This window comes from Telmatherina bonti, assembly GCF_933228915.1.
Source record: "Telmatherina bonti genome assembly, chromosome: 1".
NCBI classification, from domain to species: domain Eukaryota; kingdom Metazoa; phylum Chordata; class Actinopteri; order Atheriniformes; family Telmatherinidae; genus Telmatherina; species Telmatherina bonti.
Window position 1 is genome coordinate 42,057,404 of NC_136619.1, and position 22,857 is coordinate 42,080,260.

General features: G+C 42.6%; 1 protein-coding gene across 1 annotated transcript; it reads left to right on the forward strand.

Moving 5' to 3' along the window:
- Positions 1 to 6,977: 6,977 nt before the first annotated feature.
- LOC306774714 (ras association domain-containing protein 7-like) lies at positions 6,978 to 10,113 on the forward strand (the record flags this gene model as incomplete). The annotated part of the gene is made up of 4 exons (XM_079264865.1): positions 6,978 to 7,080; positions 7,684 to 8,331; positions 8,399 to 8,667; positions 9,958 to 10,113. 4 exons carry the CDS (start codon positions 6,978 to 6,980, stop codon positions 10,111 to 10,113), a joined length of 1,176 nt encoding a protein of 391 aa, XP_079120991.1.
- Positions 10,114 to 22,857: the final 12,744 nt, after the last annotated feature.

The following is a 22,857-nucleotide window of genomic DNA, read 5'->3' on the forward strand; positions in this document are numbered from 1 at the left end:
AAGAAATTTGTACTTGGAGATTTAATTTGGATGAGTTTATCAGAACTCACCTGAAGATCATATATTCAGGATTTCCCACAATGCTTAAGGTATCTACCTGCGAATACTCCTTTCGGTCTGTGTAGAAACAGAGGCTGTGGTGCGTTTAGGTTCAGCGTAGACCTGGTCCCATAGGTCCATATGTGTGATGAGGTAGAACTCAACACAATCCTAAAATAAAACAAGAAAACTGATAAATCAATTTAAGCCATTTCATCACGATCCAATTAAAACAAATCCACATAATCAAACCAACAGATCGTGGTAAATTTGACAGTGGAAAGAAAAAACAATTCCCTTTTAACGGGAAGGAGAAACTTCCAGCAGAACTCAGCTCAGGGAGGGCGGCCATCTGCATCGACTGCTAGGGGGCCGGACAGGAAAGAGGGACCAACAGACACCACAACGTTTAGCCAGAGATCTGCTGAGAGATGCAGAGAAATACAAGTTATATTAACAGAAGTATTTAATAATTGTTTGTGACAGATTCCTTAACTTTGTGCAGTTAACTGCTGCTTGAGAGAGCACAAAAAGCGTCTGAAATAAATGAATGATGCACAGCACAGATATTTTTAATGTTGTTCAGATAGAAGGCTTCAAACTTAGCTCTCTGTCTGCACAACAAAGCTCAAATTACAACTATTTTCCTCTTTGTGTGAAGAAATAAATATGGGATATGAAGACTTAATTAATAAGAAACTAAAGAAACTAAAGAAGATAACGAATGATTCAGAGATTTGTCTGTTTTTTTCAGCATCCTTTCTAAACATTTTAAAAGTTTAAAAGCAGCCACAAGTGTTGGGATCAAAAATACAGTAAAATCTAAATTAAATGTTGTACCTGTGATTTAATCTAAAGAACAAGCCGTGTCAGTCTTTTCCATTCATAGCAGATTAATCTTTCTGGTTTTGATGGTTTTCATCCTGTTACACACATATGGGAAACCGTCGAGGCGACAGAAACGTTTTAAGAGACGAGACTGAACCACCGACGTTTCTGCTGTTTTACTAAACGTAGAAAGGCCATCGTCACGTTTAGTCATGTGCTTAACCGCTCCATTAAAATATCTGTCCCATGTCTTCCCACTTTCCTGCGTGTGTCTGTGTGTGTGTGTGTTGTCTCCTCCCTGCTGTGAACATGAGTTGTGTTCAGTGTTGTGGGAGTGGTTAGCCTTTTCTCCAGCTGTTAACTTGACTTGCTGCTCTTCAGTCAACTTTCTATCCTTGTTTCTCTGTCTTTTCCTGGATCCTCCATCATGAAGAATGTACTGGTTATTTCCCAAATATGAAACTTTTTTAATCTGATCTGTTTTTTCTGACCCTTGAGCTTGTGCCATGCATGTTAGATATGCAGACTCCTGCATAAATATAAATATGTATTTTATCTTTCATTCATTCATTCATTCATTCATTTTCTGAACCGCTTATTCCAATTCAGGGTTGCGGGGAAGCTGGAGCCTATCCCAGCCGGCTTTGGGCGACAGGCAGGGTACACCCTGGACAGCTCGCCAGTCCATCGCAGGGCAGGTAAAAAACCGTTTCAACACTGAGATCATCTTCATTAAAACCTTTTAGATGATCTTTGTACCTTGTAATATTCTCATCTGCTCTGTAGTCAGTGTCGTTGGCTGAATTCAGCAGCACAGTATTATTCCCATCACGCTGTTCCCACTATGTCAAATAAAAGAAAGACAAAGATGTGAAAATCTATATTTGTTTTCTTTTATCTGATTAAGCATGAGAACAGTTTTAATGTCAGAAGCAGTGGAATGATGAAGCTACTGATACAAAGATTATGCACATCGACCAGATAATTATTTAGATTATTTATTTTGGGGAGGTCTGTTTAGGTCAGAGATGTCCAACTCTGGTCCCTAACGGCCACCATCCTGCAGGTTTTCCATGTTTCCCTGATCCAGGACACCTCTCTCAAATTAACTCATTGGCTGCCAAATTGTCTTTTTAGATTTTGGGATTTTCTGTATCTGGAAAGCCGATTATGGCCGGGTGTGTGCATCAAGATGTCTCCTAAATCCACGCTTCAAGCGCACACCCTGAAATCCATAATGTAAATATAACATAAATAAATTATGCACACGATTTGCTGAAAACGTGGTGATCTTAGTACATGCAGTTCATTTTCTGCCACTGGAGAAAGTGGCCATACTGATGACCCCACTTTGTTTCTGACCAATAAATAATAAAGTATGATCTGTAGAAAAGGCTTTGATTCTGCAGAAGAGACCTCAAAGTCGCAGCTGACATGATAGTTCTGTATCATCAGCTACTTAAATGTATATTCAGAGTTTCATGGGAGTCGTATCCAGCTGGGTATGCTGAGCACTTTCTGTGTCTGTTTATCTTTGTTTCCTGCAATTAAAAACCGCTGAAGAAGCAATCTGAGAATGACGGCTGACCGTCAGCACACACACACACACACACACACAGCAAGCTGCAGAGGAATGCTGAAGATCTGGAGCGGAAACAGGGTGGCAGCAGGAACCACTCCTTTTATTTTATCTTGTACACACAGTGGGAGGGGCTGGTTACATTGTCGCAGTGACATCACTGTGAACACTTTCCTTTACCAGTAGCAGACTGGGTGCACGCTGTAATACTACAGTTCAACATTTAGTTTGTCAGCTGAACCAGCTCTGTTACTTGGGTGATGTTTTGAGGGAATAAGGGAAAAAAATAACCATAAAACAAAACCTTCCATATAAAGTATGTTTTGCATGAGAGTAAAAAATACATGTATTTGGGTCAATGTGTTTAGTTACCTCTGACCACCTTCAGTGACGTCATGTTACATGCAACATAGCCAGAAAGGCTGCATTCCTCAGCTTCACTCCTCCTCCTCCTCCTCCTCTTCCTCAGATGGAGTGTAGGTGTGTATTTGGGTCTCAGTCATTCAGCTCTCCACCAGCCTGAACACACAGCAGTGAGAAAGAAAAGGAAACGTGAATGAACCAGAGCTTGAACGGAAAGGTGAGTTTTAAAATTGCTTAAATCTCTGATAACTTTATAACCTGATCAGAGTGATCGGGTTACTCATTTAAACCAGAGATCAATTTTCCAGGGATTTCATCTTAACACTGTTTCATCACACATTCAGTGTCTGATCAGACGCCATCTGAGCATTTATGATTAAAAGGCAGAGTGCTTGAGTAATTGATTCCCATTATTTCAATGTAAAATATGTAAATAATACACGCATGGGAACATGCAGGGCGTTTATGTTTATATGCAAAAATATCCAGAAAAACAGATTTTGACTAAATTGCTCCCATCAGTTTGTCTTGGTGTGAGTGTTGGGAAGTAATGTAATTTAAAAGAATAATTTCACTCAACCAGGGTTATAACACTGACCAGTTCATTTACAGATGTTTTACATTTAAATTAAAACTTAGACGTAACCTGTTTGACGCAGATTTTACAAGAAATCGTCTGGCTGCCTTGTTATGATACTTTCTGAATGATGGCGATACTGAAACTGATGCTGAATGGTGGGACTTTGTAAACAGAGAGTGGAGGTATGTGTGGGCAGAGTCTGAGTCCTGCAGGAATGTCGGCATGTTCTGCAACATTCCTGCCCTCGGTAAACCTGTGTGTCTCCAAACATGACAGACTAAACTTTCCAACACTGAAATGCACCCTGTGATGGACTGGTGACCTGTCCGGTGTACCTGGCTTTCACCCAGTGTTTGCTGGGATAGACTCCAGCTTCCCCTCAACCCTTAACTGGACTAAGCGGTTCAGAAAAGGACTGACTGACACTGAAATACCAGTTATAAAATGTGAATACGCGTGGTTTGTTAAGACTTGATTACACTAAGGATAATTCTAATGACAGAGAAGAATATGGTTTAAACCGCTTGCGTTTTGGCAATTTTATTTAAATTCTTAAATTTTAATGCGGTCATAATTTTTATTTATAAACCTAAAACTGTACAATTACAAACCAAAAACAGGAATTATATTGATCAGGATAAATCTGTGTGTGAAAGAAAAATCAGTCATCATGACTGAGTTATCATGAGAGGGAAAAAAAAACATTGTGTATGTTTTTGGAGATAATAACTCAGAATTATATTCTGCTGAAAGTGGCAGAAAGATCTTCTGAAGCTGTTACTGATTGATTTGGTTAATCAGTACTGCAGAAATGTGGCCTCTTTGTCCTATTTTTAGATCAATATTTGAAGGTTTTCCTGTAAATACTTAATCCCATCCAAAGGGATATTTCTTTCCAAAACTACTGTGGCCAAATAAAGTTTCAATCACTGATGTTTGTATTTAGGCATGAGACAGCTGAAGTCACCAGATCATCTCTTCTGTTAGTAAAAGTAGACAACAGGAATCAGGAGAGCTGAGAATCGGACATCTGGAAGATTCTTTAAATTGTGTTGTTCAGTCATTCCATGAAATAATACTACAGTTTTGCTCATATGTATTCATTCCGTTTCATTAAAGAAAAGGCTTACAAAAGTGACTCAAATAACTGGAGACCTAAAAAAGGAACAATGACTAAAAATTTGCAAAAATATAATTTAGTAATATAAGACACTGTTTTTTCATTTGAGTTTAAGAAAGACAGAAAAAAAAAAACAAATTGGACAAATTACAGCACTTTTCTGTTGAACAGTGGGACAAAATACCTGTCAACAGGTGCAGAAGTCTGACTGAGAGGAACAGAAAACACCTGACTGGAGCAGAAACATTGAAGGATTGTTCAACTAAATATTAGTTTATGAGTGATGTAATATGTAATAAATTATCTTTGTTGTTTGCTTTTAAAAATAAATTCTATTGAACCAGAATTAGAAAGTAATGGAATGATTTTCATAATTTTTTTTATTTATTCTTACTTTAGTCAATTTCATATTATTCTACAGTCAGCTGTTTTTTGTTGTTTTTTTTCCTTCTTTAATGACAGGGTATGAATAAATATAAGCTGTATTTACATTTGTTTTAACATTTAGGTTATTTTCCTTTGAATGTATTTTAGATACTTTGTGAAACTACAAAATAATAGTGTGAGTAGTGTACATAGATACCAACCTTCTTATTGCAGCGATACCAGCAGCGCCATCTTTAACCCCCCTGTTCACACTGCATAACAAAAAACGGTATACCTGTAATCATTTTTGTAATGATTTTTTTCAGTTTTGTAATTATCAAATTTACTTTTTTAGGCATAAAATGTCGCATTTCTACCTTAAAAGGGCAATACTAGATATTTAAAGTACAACGTTAAAATGACCTTTCCTGTTTAATTTCAAACCTGTGTATTCGCCATTAATTTACCGTTAATCTAATCTGCGTCACAACATGGCGGCGGCTTGATAAATCTTCACAAACCGTTATGTCGGGCTCTCCATTTCTCTTCTAAACAAAGAAATACACAAAATTTAATGTACTTTAACACCCCATACTTCTGGTACTGATAACACTGTTATCATAGCAGTGTTGACACATTTAGTTTGAAAAACAAGAGTTTTAGCGGACACACGTCAACATGAGCTACTCCTCACCATAGCAACTAATTTTAACACATTTCAGCATTAATGACTAAAAAAAATAAACACTTCTTTCAACGAACAGTGGTTTTTGACGACCTTATTAGAGCTTAGCCTGACTAAACTAAAGTTACTATGACATTTATTGACAAACATTTAGCTTTAATAACTTAAGCTCCGATAAAAAACGAACGTCTGCCGTTTTCAGAACCAACAGCTATATTTCTCCCGTTGGTGATGCTGCAATCTGATTGGCTGTCCCTCTTAAAGGGACAGTACACCCATTAAAATACCTAAACCCCCGCTACAGATGAGGATGCAAGCGCTGTGATCAGGGTTAAAGATCACTTTTTATGATAAAAAAAAAAAACAAAAAAAAAACATGGGTCTGTCTACAGTATAATTTAATTAAAATATTAATAGAACAATAACAGTTTTTTTTTATACTTGGATTGTTTAATGAATTCAATAGACACACTAGAAAGGCTTGTTTTGATTACAAGATAAAGCATCCTAACAGAGTAATGGTGGAAATAGGTACAGTAAATGCTATGTTTGTTAATTTCTCTATATGAATATTTATTAATATTATATCCTGCTTTTTAATCATGTTTTAACTTTCTATGTTCAGTATATGTGCTTTTATAGAATAAAACGTAATATATAAATGAAATTTACATTGCTGTGTATTTCTACAAAAAGCTGATCTCTTCTAATTAAAAGCTGTAATTGAATTACAGAAAAACATTTTGTGGTCATTCTGGAAAAAAGGTTTGTGAACAGATTGAAAAGTTCAGGAATTGCTTTGAGGGAGTTGGGACTTTTCCCCCTCTAAAGTTAAAAACCCACAGCTCCAGAGAAAAAATAAACACAGTAATTATTTTTGTGAATAACCAGAAAATCCACTAATTAAAGTGAAAAGACATGAAACCATGGAAGAATAAGGTACATCAATCAATCAATCAAACTTTATTTGTAGAGCACTTTCACATACCTCAAAGTAACCAAAGTGCTGTACAGGTAAAATAAAAAAAAATCAACATTGAAAGCACTAAAATAAAGACAACATAATAGTTAAAAGGCAAAATAAGACAGAAAGGACTAAATAAGACAGAAATAAGAATAAGATTGTACTATAGTAAATCTGTCCTGTTTATACTTTCTGAGGGGCTCATTTACACCTTCAGGGATAGATGCAATCGATTAATCACTGTTGTCAATCAACCTTATTGATTTATAACAAGCTGAAATACAAGCAGAGAAACTAAAGTTGAACTTGTGACAATGCAGCTGTGGTCATGTTGCTTCTGCTGCTTTAACAGCGTGTGCTGAAACGCATCCTGGCAGGACTCTTTGTTACCTGTACAGCCGGCTGATGCGTGTGTGTCTACCTGCAGGTCACAGGTGCAGCAGAGCGCGAGCCATGGAGCTGAAGGTGTGGGTGGAGGGCGTGGCCAGAGTGGTGTGTGGCCTTTCACAGAGCACCTCCTGTCAGGATGTCGTCATCGCTCTTGCGCAAGCGATCGGTATGTTTGTCATGTCTAAATCCTTAGAGACATTGATATGTATGTTACATTTTACAGCAGTGGACTTTCAGAACCAGAACACATGACTGGACCAGAAGAAAAGACTCAAAACTACAAACTTCTTCATGTGTTGCTGGAAAAATGAGCCTCTTCATGGAATTATGCACTGTGCTTGGCTCATCCCTTCACTTGGGAGCCATTTATACCTAAATACACATTAGCTCAGTCTCACATAGATTAATTATACAAATAAAACACACATTTACTGGTCTGAAAATGGTTTTGAAAAGTGTCCGGAGAAAATCCCTGAAAGGCCTTCAGAAAGCTGGAGGACCATGACAGTAACTTTCTGACCTTAAATGTTAAAACGTTCCAGGTTTGTTTGGAGACACAGTGACATCTATCATGTGTATTTCTGCTGCTTCCCAACAGCATCCCGACGCTGAGAAACCGACACTATACATCCTTTCCATGCGGGACGCTGCGTGACGTTGGGGGAAAGAAAAGTTCTGCCGTGTGTTCAACGTGCGGTACCACCACGTTAAACATGTCGACTCTAACCAGTGTGTTCCCCTGCTTGTCGTTTCTCTCCTGAACATGCAGGGCAGACGGGTCGCTACGTCCTCGTCATGAAGAGACGAGACAATGAGAGGCAGCTGCTCCCTGACGATTGTCCTCTGCAGCATCTGTCTCAGCTGGGACAGCTGGCTGCGGAGGTCCAGTTCATCCTGCGGAGGACCGGTCCCAGCTTCAGAGAGGGTCCTCATAAAACCACCACAGAGAAATATCCTGCCCTGCTGAGACCATCAGAACCAGAACCAATCAAACAGACGGGTCCTCACAAGGCTTTCAGCTTCAATTTGGGTCCTTCATCACTTCCTAAAAGAACTTTAGCAAACAGGGGCTGGTCTCCATCACCGAGGGCGTCCCCTGAACCGTCTCCCGTCCCCTTCCCAAACCCTCCCAACCCTGTGAATCCCACTCCCTCCTACCCCAGAAAAGAGGATGTGTTCAGGCAGATTCTGCAGCAGCAGAGCATCCTGCAGGACCTGGAAGGTCAGATTGAAGCTCTGGAGAGAGAAACAGAGTGGCTGGACAGGGAGACGTTGTCAGCTGCCATTAGTAATCCACATCACGACCTCACAGAGGAACTGGAGGAACTGGAACGGCAGCTGAAGCAGAAGGAGATGGAACTGATGTACGGAGATAACTGGGAGGAAGAGTTACGGGCAGAAATGGAACGAGAACGAGGTAGGTATTCACATCTGTCTGCAGTCTCCGTCTCTTCAACCAAACATCTAAACGTTGTCATCTACAGACATGCACAGACGTCTGCAGCAGATCCACTCATCCACAGATGATCAGGAACATGAACTCAGGGAGCTCCAAACCCGTTCTGCACATCTAGAGCGAGACTTGCAGGTCAGATCCCAGAGACAGAGCGCACCGGTAGAGACTCAGCAGACAGACGAAGCCCTGAGGTCCCTCTCGCAGGAGCTGCACAAACGGCTGCAGATGGGAGAGGAGCTGGATGCGGCGCTGTCAGAGACGCAGTGGAAGCTGCAGACGGCAGAGGAAAGGGTAAAGGTACAACTCCTCATACAGCATCATGTGTAGAGTGGTGACGGGAAAATATCACAACCAGCGGCATTTCAGGCTGAAATGAGACGAAACATGTAGTTTAATGTTTAAATAATTCCATAAAAGTCCAGTATTATATCATGTTTAAGTGTTATAAGATGACATGTAAAGGATAAAGTAAACCAACATTATATAAATAAAGTAATCGCTAAAACCAGTACATCATTTATAACATGATTCTCTAAACAGATGAGACCTTATAAATAGTAAAACAGATGTCCAGATCTGGTAAAGGACTTCAAATCTTTCCATTTTTCCAAGTAGAAGTGGATCCATTAAAAATGACCCACAACCTGCAGAAAGTTTCAGTTTTCCTTCCAGTTGATAGAAACTGTTCTGGGAGAAACATGCAGAGTTCTGGATCCACAGGAATAACATGTTTCATCAGTCTTTTCCCCTGAAAGTCTCACGTATCCAACATGCCTGCATAGGAGAGAGAGGCCTTCTGTGATATATATATATATATATATATATATATATATATATATATATATATATATATATATATACATGCAACCAAAGACTGCTTCTTTCTTTTTATTTGGATCCCCGTAATCTCCAGCGAAACTGCAGCTATTCTTCCTGGGGTCAGGCACAGAAAGCAGAACATTTCACATTATAAGCAAAAAAATCAAAGTAAATGTATCATTGAAAAAGAAAAAGAAAATAAAAGATCATTCTATTACATGCTCAACAATAAATTAGGAACAATGTATATTAATATTTTCTATTCCATAACATTGATAAATATTCTATATGTATATATAATGTTAGCAAAAGACCCATTTTACTAAGATATTTATATAATTTGTATTTATTTTATAAATATAACTGACAAAGTTATATGTATATATTTAAGAGATATTTGTTTATTAACAAGCTCACATTTTTTCATAGTAAAATCTATTTCCAAGTGTTTGGGAAGTCACTTCCATGCCAACATAGCTCTGTAGTTTTTACAGTAATTCGCATTTCTTCAGTGTTGATCAGGAAACGTATGAAATGCCTTCTCAGTGTGGACATTTAGCAGATATCATGAAGCCTTCCCGCCCTGCAGGGCATCACATTCCGGGTGTATTGTTCAGGGATGCATATCGCTTACAGTATGACTGGAATGTGTTCACAGCTTGTAAAACTGGATGTTGTGAAACTAACAAACCAAGGTGATGTCATCTGGAGCGGTTGGCTTACTGGTGACTGATTCTCTCCATGTTTTGTCCATGTCGTGTCCTGCAGGAGAGACAGGGGAAGCTGGAGAAGCTGAATAAGGAGCTGAGACAATGCAACCTGCAGCAGTTCATCCAGCAGACGGGTGGGACTCTGCAAGCGGACCAGACAAAGTCTCAGTCCAGCAACGACCTTTTACTCAGTAATGCTGGCATTATGGAGTAGAGGCGGCTGGGGCGTAAAGCAGCACAAAGCAGGCAACAAACAATTATTATAACCGTTAGAAACTAGAACAAGCACTGGTATTTACTGTCACTTTACTGCAGGCAAAAGGAGAGAAACATGTTTGTCTACTCGTCACCTTTTATATATATAAAAATAAAGTTGTTTTTTTTTTTTACTCTTTTTAGAATTAAAGCTCATGTTATGTAGTTGTGTGTGTTTCCTAGAGAGGGTGCAGAAACTTCATCTTCAATACACCTCCAGCTAGATGCAGCAGTGCTTCTTAAAATGATTCAATGATCCTAAAATTATTAATAGAAATTATTATGAACAAATTAAATAAAATTAAAAAATATGACTAAATTAAACTTTACTGTAATTTTACTCCATTTCTTGCTGAAACAGTAAAATGATGCTAAACAAGTGTAATTAATAATACAAATTATAAGAAATAAAAGAAAATAATTAAATTAAATTAAATTAAATTAAATTAAATTAAATTAAATTAAATTAAATTAAATTAAATTAAAATTTCCTTTATGGCTGTTCCCATCAGGTGCTGCCTACATCTCCTTGCATCTTCATATCTGACACATTTTTGATACAAATTATTAAAGATAAAAAAATAATTAAATTAAAATAAATTAAATTAAATACAAGTTATTAAAAATAAAAGAAAAATAATTAAATTAAATTAAATTAAATTAAATTAAATTAAATTAAATTAAATTAAATTAAATTAAATTAAAATTTCCTTTATGGCTGTTCCCATCAGGTGCTGCCTACATCTCCTTGCATCTTCATATCTGACACATTTTTAATACAAATTATTAAAGATGAAAAAAATAATTAAATTAAAATAAATTAAATTAAATACAAGTTATTAAAAATAAAAGAAAAATAATTAAATTAAATTAAATTAAATTAAATTAAATTAAATTAAATTAAATTAAATTAAATTAAATTATCTGACACATTTGTTCTCTTCACCACATAAACAGCCTCCTCTTCTCCCTCCACCCCTACAGCGGTCCAGTTTCCACCAGCGCCCTCCAGGTTAACAGCACTGATACTGGTACCATTAACCTGATCAATTGATCCAATGTGGAAAAATGGACTGATTCACATACTTGCTTAGGAATTAAATAAAACTGAAACTTATCAATAAAAAAAACATAAGAAAAGAGACTCGACGATGGTTAGTTGCATCATCATGTCTGAGGATAATGGAATAAGCCCACTCCAGTGTGGGGTGCAGGTCATCACCACCGCCTCAGCAACAAGTTTCTGGTTTCATCTTCAACATTACAGAGTTAATGGCTGCTTGTCTCGATGTGATGGACTGATGGTCAGTTCAGGATTTACCCCGATACATCCCAGCATCCCACAACCTGCACTGCAGGAAGAAGTGATTATGGAACATGGATGGATGAAGCTTGGGCCTATTCCAGCATGTATCAACTTACATTAAAGCCCGAGTCTTTTGGCCCTTTAGCAAATGTAAAAAAAAAAAAGAATAAAATCAGAGAAATGAAATGATTGTAGTGTTACAAGATGCTCACCAGGGGGCGGAAGACAATCATCAGACTGAGCTGAGTTCTGTTTAATCAACATTTTTACCATTAAAAGATTCAAACAGCCTCAGAAACTGAGATAAATGTGGCATTAAAGGGTTAAAGAAGGTATGAAACATCTTGGTGGAGACACTGAAGAAGAGTCTGATCTTTCCAGACAAGCTTGGAGTTTAACAAGTTATTTGTTGTCCTCCACCACCTCCATGTCCTCCCCCAGGATGGAAGTAAATAATCCCAAAGATAATAATACTTTGTCCTTTTAGTTATTCAGCCTTATAATTTAGCATTGAGTTGAACAGCAGCCATGGCAGAGCTCCAGAGAGGCTCAGATGAACCCCTGCTGCTGATTATTCAGGTCATCAGGTGTAATCCAATAAAAACACTTAACGTCTGCCTCTAAATATAATGCAGTCAGTACCTGGTGTCCTCAGACGCCCTGCTGACACCCAGCTGGCTGCAAAAATCTGGAAATAAAAGCTTACAGACAGTTTTCTAGTTTAAAACAAAGTCGGAGAAGTTCTTAAGCACATTTTACCAAAGTAAAAAAACAATCTGGACTTTTTCCACATTATGTGAGACAATCCCATGTAATCCAGGTGAACAGCGTGTGCTCTGCACCTTAATCCACTGCAGACAGATCTAATTGCTCCTTATCTGATCCAATTTTCCCAACTGGAGCTGATCGGTGGAATAGAGCAAAGTTCAGCAGATCAGCAGGACATGTGTCAGATGCTTCACCTTCACAGATTCAGCCCATGCTCTGTGTACAAGTTTTCTTTCTCTGCATTCACACCCAGGTAAAACACCTTTACACACAGATGCAGGCAGAAAAGAACCTGATGTGGACTGCACTGCAGCAGAACAGCGCTGGCTGCTCTCAGGGTCACATTCTGGATAATATCCAATCTCTGCTCCATCAAGGTGATAAGTGCAGGTAAATAAAAGATAAAGCTGTGTTTACCTGAGAGTTAAAACACAGATAAAAAGTTATCAGGTCGCAAGACTTGAGTCCAAAGTAAGACCGACTTTTCTTTCTCATTTCACACCGTTTCCCTTCCTCAGCTCTCATAGCGTCAGAGCGGATTAAAGATGGGACCTTATCACGTCATAACATCATAGTTTTATTCAGGGGCAGACTTACTATGGGGCAAAACTAGGCCCCAGTTCTTTAGGGCCCCATAAAACTTGTCATACACTTGCGATTTGTTGATATGATTTCCCCTTGGGGATGAATAAAGTATCTTTGATTTGATTTGATGATTATTTATTATTTAGTTACTTAGTACTAACAAAAATTATGTTTTTGATTAAAATGCATTGGCTAAACTGTCAGCAGAATGATTATTATACTATGTGTGTCTCGGGGCCCCCCTTCAGGTATATAGGGCGGCGCATTAATACCTAATGTGATCTCTGTGTGTGATGCGGTCAGTGAGTTGATCTGTAACTTAAAGAATGACTCGTCACAATAAATGATCAGTTCGTAACATCGAGTGAAGCAACCCTTCCCTGTCATTAAACACGGTCCTCTCAGTCAGCAGAGAGACTTTTACACTGGCTGTTTGTTAAATAATATACAGTAGTGGAGTAGAAAGTACATTATTTACCATGGGGCCCCCTGCCTGCCTTTGCCTGGGGCCCCAAATCTCTTAAATCCACCACTGGTTTTATTGTAGGAACATGAAAAGTTCTGTATGAGGAAGAACAGTTTCATACACTGAGAGTTGTTCTTACTCTCAGAAGTCGCTTTGGATAAAAACGTCTGCTAAATGACTGGAGAATAGAATAGAATAGAATAGAATAGAATAGAATAGAATAGAATAGAACTGTAGAGCATGACACAGAACTGTCATGCTCTACACCTACATGACAGTTCTGTGTATTCACAGTACATACTGTACAATATGTTGTCCAAATGCATCATGTTACACAGGAAATGTTGTGGTTTTTTGTCACTCCGTCTTCTGTCATAAAGCGTGTTCTGGAGCTGGAGGTCAGGGAACCTCTGCACACATTCATATACCTTCATGAGGCGGGTTTCCATCTGGCAAAAGGTAGAACAGGTGGAAGGAATCGCATCGGACAGAAGGCAACCACTGATGTCCCAGACCACTGAGGAGGGAATATTATGTGTGCAGCTGTCTGAGAAAACGGCGTCCACGCCCACGTCCCACGTCCCCCGTCCCCCGTCCCCCGTCTTGTTCCATCGTCCTCGCCCATGTCCCCATCGTCCTCGCCCATGTCCTCCGTCTTGTTCCGTCGTCCACGCCCACGTCCCCCGTCCCCTGTCTTGTTCCATCGTCCTCGCCCATGTCCCCATCGTCCTCGCCCATGTCCTCCGTCTTGTTCCATCGTCCTCGCTCATGTCCTCCGTCTTGTTCCATCGTCCTAGCCCATGTCCTCCGTCTTGTTCCATCGTCCTCGCCCACGTCCCCTGTCTTGTTCCATCGTCCTCGCCCACGTCCCCCGTCTTGTTCCATCGCCCTCGCCCACGTCCCCCGTCTTGTTCCATCGTCCTAGCCCATGTCCTCCGTCTTGTTCCATCGTCCTCGCCCACGTCCCCCGTCTTGTTCCATCGTCCTCGCCCACGTCCCCCGTCTTGTTCCCTCGTCCTCGCCCATGTCCCCATCGTCCTCGCCCATGTCCTCCGTCTTGTTCCATCGTCCTAGCCTTCGTCCCCCATTTTGTTCCATCGTCCTCGCCCACATCCCCCGTCTGGTTCCATCGTCCTCGCCCACGTCCCCCGTCCTGTTCCATCATCCTCGCCCACGTCCCCCGTCCTGTTCCATCATCCTCGCCCACGTCCCCCGTCTTGTTCCATCGTCCTAGCCCATGTCCTCCGTCTTGTTCCATCGCCCTCGCCCACGTCCCCCGTCTTGTTCCATCGTCCTCGCCCACGTCCCCCGTCTTGTTCCATCGCCCTCGCCCACGTCCCCCGTCTTGTTCCATCGTCCTAGCCCATGTCCTCCGTCTTGTTCCATCGTCCTCGCCCACGTCCCCCGTCTTGTTCCATCGTCCTCGCCCACGTCCCCCGTCTTGTTCCATCGTCCTCGCCCACGTCCCCCGTCTTGTTCCCTCGTCCTCGCCCATGTCCCCATCGTCCTCGCCCATGTCCTCCGTCTTGTTCCATCGTCCTAGCCTTCGTCCCCCATTTTGTTCCATCGTCCTCGCCCACATCCCCCGTCTGGTTCCATCGTCCTCGCCCACGTCCCCCGTCCTGTTCCATCATCCTCGCCCACGTCCCCCGTCCTGTTCCATCGTCCTCGCCCACGTCCCCCGTCTTGTTCCATCATCCTCGCCCACGTCCCCCGTCCTGTTCCATCATCCTCGCCCATGTCCCCCGTCTTGTTTCATCGTCCTCGCCCATGTCCCCCGTCTTGTTCCATCGTCCTCGCCCATGTCCCCCGTCCTGTTCCATCGTCCTCGCCCATGTCCCCCGTCTTGTTCCATCATCCTCGCCCACGTCCCCCGTCCTGTTCCATCATCCTCGCCCATGTCCCCCATCTTGTTCCATCGTCCTCGCCCATGTCCCCCGTCTTGTTCCATCGTCCTCGCCCACATCCCCATCGTCCTCGTCCACGTCCCCCGTCCTGTTCCATCATCCTCGCCCATGTCCCCCGTCTTGTTCCATCATCCTCGCCCACGTCCCCCGTCCTGTTCCATCGTCCTCGCCCACGTCCCCCGTCTTGTTCCCTCGTCCTCGCCCATGTCCCCATCGTCCTCGCCCATGTCCTCCGTCTTGTTCCATCGTCCTAGCCTTCGTCCCCCATTTTGTTCCATCGTCCTCGCCCACATCCCCCGTCTGGTTCCATCGTCCTCGCCCACGTCCCCCGTCCTGTTCCATCATCCTCGCCCACGTCCCCCGTCCTGTTCCATCGTCCTCGCCCACGTCCCCCGTCTTGTTCCATCATCCTCGCCCACGTCCCCCGTCCTGTTCCATCATCCTCGCCCATGTCCCCCGTCCTGTTCCATCGTCCTCGCCCATGTCCCCCGTCTTGTTCCATCATCCTCGCCCACGTCCCCCATCCTGTTCCATCATCCTCGCCCATGTCCCCCATCTTGTTCCATCGTCCTCGCCCATGTCCCCCGTCTTGTTCCATCGTCCTCGCCCACATCCCCATCGTCCTCGTCCACGTCCCCCGTCCTGTTCCATCATCCTCGCCCATGTCCCCCGTCTTGTTCCATCATCCTCGCCCACGTCCCCCGTCTTGTTCCATCATCCTCGCCCACGTCCCCCGTCCTGTTCCATCATCCTCGCCCACGTCCCCCGTCCTGTTCCATCATCCTCGCCCATGTCCCCCGTCTTGTTCCATCATCCTCGCCCACGTCCCCCGTCTTGTTCCATCATCCTCGCCCACGTCCCCCGTCCTGTTCCATCATCCTCGCCCACGTCCCCCGTCCTGTTCCATCATCCTCGCCCATGTCCCCCGTCTTGTTCCATCGTCCTCGCCCATGTCCCTCGTCTTGTTCCATCGTCCTCGCCCACATCCCCCGTCTAGTTCCATCGTCCTCGCCCACGTCCCCCATTTTGTTCCGTCGTCCACGCCCACGTCCCCCGTCTTGTTCCATCGTCCTCGCCCACGTCCCCCGTCCTGTTCCATCGTCCTCGCCCACATCCCCCGTCGTGTTCCATCGTTCTCACCCACATCCCCATCATCCTCGCCCACGTCCCCCGTCTTGTTCCATCGTCCTCGCCCACATCCCCATCGTCCTCGCCCACGTCCCCCGTCTTGTTCCATCGTCCTCGCCCACGTCCCCCGTCTAGTTCCATCGTCCTCGCCCACGTCCCCCGTCTTGTTCCATCGTCCTCGCCCACATCCCCCGTCTTGTTCCATCGTCCTCGCCCACGTCCCCCATTTTGTTCCGTCGTCCACGCCCACGTCCCCCGTCTTGTTCCATCGTCCTCGCCCACGTCCCCGGTCCTGTTCCATCGTCCTCGCCCACATCCCCCATCGTGTTCCATCGTTCTCGCCCACATCCTCATCATCCTCGCCCACGTCCCCCGTCTTGTTCCATCGTCCTCGCCCACATCCCCATCGTCCTCGCCCACGTCCCCCGTCTTGTTCTATCGTCCTCGCCCACATCCCCCGTCTTGTTCCATCGTCCTCGCCCACGTCCCCCATCTTGTTCCATCGTCCTCGCCCACGTCCCCCGTCTAGTTCCATCGTCCTCGCCCACATCCCCCGTCTAGTTCCATCGTCCTCGCCCACGTCCCCCGTCTTGTTCCATCGTCCTCGCCTACATCACCATCGTCCTCGCCCACATCCCCATCGTCCTCGCCCACGTCCCCCGTTTTGTTCCATCGTCCTCGCCCACGTCCCCCATCTTGTTCCATCGTCCTCGCCCACGTCCCCCGTCTTGTTCCATCGTCCTCGCCTACATCACCATCGTCCTCGCCCACATCCCCATCGTCCTCGCCCATGTCCCCCGTTTTGTTCCATCGTCCTCGCCCACGTCCCCCGTCTTGTTCCATCGTCCTAGCCCACATCCCCCGTCGTGTTCCATCGTCCTCGCCCACATCCCCCGTCTTGTTCCATCGTCCTCGCCCACGTCCCCCATCTTGTTCCATCGTCCTCGCCCACATCCCCCGTCTAGTTCCATCGTCCTCGCCCACGTCCCCCGTCTAGTTCCATCGTCCTCGCCCACATCCCCCGTCTAGTTCCATCGTCCTCGCCCACGTCCCCCGTCTAGTTCCATCGTCCTCGCCCACATCCCCCGTCTAGTTCCATCGTCCTCGCCCACGTCCCCCGTCTAGTTCCATCGTCCTCGCCCACGTCCCCCGTCTTGTTCCATCGTCCTCGCCCACGTCCCCCATCTTGTTCCATCGTCCTCGCCTACATCACCATCGTCCTCGCCCACATCCCCATCGTCCTCGCCCACGTCCCCCGTCTTGTTCCATTGTCCTCGCCCACATCCCCCGTCTAGTTCCATCGTCCTCGCCCACATCCCCCGTCTAGTTCCATCGTCCTTGCCCACGTCCCCCGTCTTGTTCCATCGTCCTCGCCCACATCCCCATCGTCCTCGCCCACGTCCCCCGTCTTGTTCCATTGTCCTCGCCCACATCCCCCGTCTTGTTCCATCGTCCTCGCCCACGTCCCCCGTTTTGTTCCATCGTCCTCGCCCACGTCCCCCGTCTTGTTCCATACAACACACATCTGCTGACGGTTTTAGAAACTCTTTACAGGGACATAATCCCTGAGAATGAGAGGAGTCTACCTGGACACCATCTGAATAAGCAGGTTGTTGTTTGGGATAATGTGTGTTTTCACCACCCAGATGTCGTCAGACAGTGGTTTGCAGCACATGATAGGATGCAGGTGGATTATCTCCCTCCCTACTAACCATTCCTGAATCCAACAGAGGAACTTCTCTCTTCCTGGAGGTGGGAGGTATACGTACAGCATCCACATACCCAGATGGTCCTGCTGGTGGCCATAGCTGCAGCATGTGATTACATCACAGCAGAGTCCTGCAGCCGGTGGATTCTCCACTCGAGGAGACACTTTCCTCGCTGCAAGAGATGACATTTGTTATGATGTAGATGAAAATAAGTGGCCAAACAGAGAGGAACGTCTGTACATGCATAAATGATTTACTATATATGTTGTATGTTCAGTTCTGATATATGTACTGCGATATTCTTGACAGTCTGGCACAGCTCTACCCAAAGGGAATTGATGTTTGCTGTAAATAAGGGTGTTTTTTCTTTTGCACAATGCTGTAAACAAATTAGAATAGCAAAGAGCATGTGCAGTAAAAATGTGAAACATACATTTTCAGTGTCCTGTTCTCAGTTACCTCACTATATACCAGGGCTGGGAAAATCGGATTGAAAATAGGAAATCGGGATTTTTTTCTTCACAATTTTAAAATTGATTTGTTTTGTTAAAAAAAATCGTTGTTTTTTTTTTCAAATAAATTAAATTAATCCACTTCAAAAAATTTTTAAATTTTTTTTTAATCATTTTTATTGTTTTTATTCATCTTTTGACTCGTCTTCTTGGGCGTTATAGCAGTAGAATGATGATCTAACTGCTGAGTTGTTTTTTCCTTATTGAAATGAAGAAAAATGATGAGCAAAAAAAAAGTTTAATACATTTTTTCTGTTTTTAATCTACAAAAATCAGCAATATTGTAGAATTGTAATTTAAATTGAATCGGCACCCAAAAAAATCTGAATCGAATCGGGAGAAAAGCGTGTTGTCACAGCCCAACTAAACACAGTGATGTCTGACTTTACTGTAGTTTTCAAATGGCCGTGCAGATGGTATATAGTGCTGGCTTGAGCTTTTTCAGGTGGTGTCACAAAGATTTGATGGAAAATATTTACAGAGTAAACCGTCATAATGGAAACACAACAAAGCCAATTGATTATCTTGTTCATAAACAGTGGTGTCAGTATGGAAGCAGAGCTGTCATCTGATTAAAAAAAAACAGTTGGGGCCTTATCACGTTATAACGTGATGGTTTTATTGTTAAAAACATGAAACGTATCATGTTATAACACGATATGTTTGAGAACGTGAATTTGGGCATTTTTTACTTTAGATGAAAAAATTGTGTGCGGTGTGGATGATAGATCACAAATAGCTCATTTACGGGACTTTGCAAACTTCATGCTTAGATGGAGACATGGTGAAATTTTGCTCCTTTTGAAAACTTTGGATGACATTGTAAAAAGTATTAAGGGCCATTTTAATGATAGATCAATTTGAGCGGCTTTGAATACAAACTGCTGCATTCAAGTGGTTACACATTTTAACAATAAATTATCACGTTATAACATGATAGTTTCACGTATTTACAATAAATTATCACGTTATAACGTGATAGTTTCACGTATTTACAATAAATTATCACGTTATAACGTGATAGTTTCACGTTTTAACAATAAATTATCACGTTATAACGTGATAGTTTCACGTATTTACAATAAATTATCACGTTATAACGTGATAGTTTCACGTATTTACAATAAATTATCACGTTATAACGTGATAGTTTCACGTATTTACAATAAATTATCACGTTATAACGTGATAGTTTCACGTATTTACAATAAATTATCACGTTATAACGTGATAGTTTCACGTTTTAACAATAAATTATCACATTATAATGTGATAGTTTCACCTTTATAAAATAATTTATCACATTATAAAGTGATAGGGCCCCCACTTATTTTTTCATTAGGATGACAGCTCTATGCTTCCATATGTCAGGACCTTTCATCTTGATGACACTGACGCTTTCATTGACATGAATACTTGCTTTGGAGGAATGAACTATCCATTTTGAGCAAGTTACACACTTTTACAGGTTATCAACTAGGTTTTGCAGTTTGTACTGATTGTTTTGAAAATTACATTAACTGTTGTGTAAATGTAAACAGTGACGTGAGAAATGCACCAAAGCGACTGGGAAAAACTGTAAGATATGTTCAAGTGAAGGAAACGCTCCCTGCAGATTTGCAGTCCTTGTTATGCAAGCTCATGTTATCCCCATGACTCATCCGACTATCTCAGATCAGACCAGCTGCTGCACCACGTATGCACCTGTGGCAGCCTTAACATATACACACATACATAAATATATAAATTTTATATGTTTTTATATATATTCTTAGGTCTATGGTGAATTTTTTCACCATTCAGGTTCTTCTGCAGGTGAAGTAATGAATATTTTCTTAAAGAAATAAATAAATATGAATAAGATCTTGTCAATCAACCATTTCACTGTGTTTTTCACCGTCCGCTACATCTGTCTGTCCTGCTGAGAAGCTTCCAGTTATATTGCATTAATGAGGATTACTCATAAAGCAGGAGCTTAAATCCCTCTCAGCCCTGAGGGAAGCTGATCCACGCAGGTGTATAAAAACAGGTGTTCAGACGCTGAGAAGGAAAAGAGAAAGTGCAAGAAGAAAGAAGAATCCTTCTTTGTCTTGCAGCTGCTTCTTGTTTTCTTTCCAGACAATCCGTCTACCAGCAGAACAAGTAAGTTTGCTTTCAGTCATCATGTTATATTGTGTTTTATTTAATGCTTTTCTTATTTTACAAAGTTAAATGATTAACTAACTGGTTACAGTCTCAGTGCAACAGAAACTAACACACTAACAAAGCAGTTCACGCATTATAAAATGTCCAAACTTTAACTTCAAACTTAACTTTAAAGCAAACACACACACACACACACACACACACACACATATATATATATATATATATATATATATATATATATATATATATATATATATATATATATATATGTATATATATATACATATGCTTCATTTTATGCTGTTTATCTGGAGTAAATATTTTAATCTACTTTGTTTCTTCTCAGATTCATTCATGTACATATTTTTCATTTTTATCCAGCAATTTCAAACACATGACTTAAATGGGTTTTTTTTTTTTTAGAGTATCGTGAGTTTAATTTCTCTTTATATCATTAAATTGTTCCTTTAGTTGCAGCAGATATGACTGAGTTATGATGTAAACTGGTATGGCCGTGCAGATCCGCTTCATGCACGTTCTGCAGCTAATCTCACTGCATCCTCTGACAGTCTGAGTTTATCATAACAACATGCAACTCTGGAGATTCTTGTGCAGCTCGATCAGATTTTCTCTTTTTGATGCAGAGTCTCCAGGATGAATTCAACAGCGATGACATCGGAAGGCGCAAAGCCAGCTCCCACCGAGCTCAAGCAGAAGGAGAACCGGCAGTTTAAGAGCAAAGCTCCCAAACGAGGACAGAAGGGGTGAGACAGATCTTCATTTTCACCCTCACTCTTCATGAAACCGCTCTGAAGCAGGAAAGCTCATGTCTGGCTTCCTTCTGTCTCCTCACAGTGTGATCAACCACGACGCAGGCATGGAGGGGCTGGATGGTGAGTACAACCTTCATGCTCAGACCTGAACTCCTTCATGTGGAAGCGCTCCTCATGTCTGGTTTCTCTGCCTGCAGAGTCTGCGGTGGTCTGTCCCTGGGAGGAGCTGGAAGACGTAGAACTGAATGATGTGGCTCAGTTTGGAACCATCTAAAGCCAACAGATCCGGGGGGGGGGGTGCTTGTTTCTCGTGTCCTGATGATGTGTTATCTGTGCTTTCACCTTGTTTTTCTAACAGCCTCTTCCACAACCAAGCTGGCAGATTTGTAAAATAAAACCTCTTTTTATTTGATAAAGTTTTATAAAACTTCCATAAATGACAATAAAAACGGTGGAACTGTCATCAGCTGTCGTTCATGTCTTCATCTGAATCTTATAAAGTCATAAATAAACACAAATCAAACCCTCATAAATAAACAAACAATATTTCCCCAGAAGGTTCTGGAAAATATAAAACACAACAAAAGGAACAGTTCACCTGGAACAGTTCACTTTACACCTTAATATTAACCATTACAAGCTACCTGATTGGTGGGGGGGGGGGGGGGGGGGGGGGGGGGGGCTGCAGTCCTAAAAGTGTTGGGAGTTTCCCTGCTGCAACGCACCTGATCTAAATCAACGGCTAATTAGCAAACTGCTGCAGATTTTACCTTCAAGCTTTGCTGAAGAAGCATCAGCTGACGTCCTGCTTTCCCAGCCTTCAACCTGGACCTCCATCCTCCTCCTCCTCCTCCTCCTCCTCTCCTCCTCCTCCTCCTCCATCCTCCTCCTCCTCTCCTACTCCTCCTCTCCTCCTCCTCCTCATCCTCCTCCTCCTCTTCTCCTCCTCCTCCTCCTCCTCCTCCAGGAGAACAGCGGATTCACTCAGACCACTGTTTCTCAGGTGGGGGTACGCGTACACCTGGGGGTACCTCAAGGCACTGCAAGGGGTACGTGAAAGTTTTAGAAAACATATATCTTTTTATGTTTCCTCAAATAAAATAATATAAATGTAATATTATATAAATATTTACATATATTCAAAAACTGAATTTACATTTAGATTCACAGCATTTCATTCCTCCCAAAATCCCACATTTCGACATGAACTGAACCCCACTGTTGCCTTGACAACGCAAACCATGGAGTCCTGGTTGAAGCGTTTAGTCGAGACGTGCAAAACAATTCCAGTTTAAAAGGTCAGACACAAATGATAAAATGCTGGATTTCATGTTTTTTCTGACCAAAACTACTTAGAAATGGTTAGGGGGTACTTGGCTGGAAAAATATTTTACAAGCGGT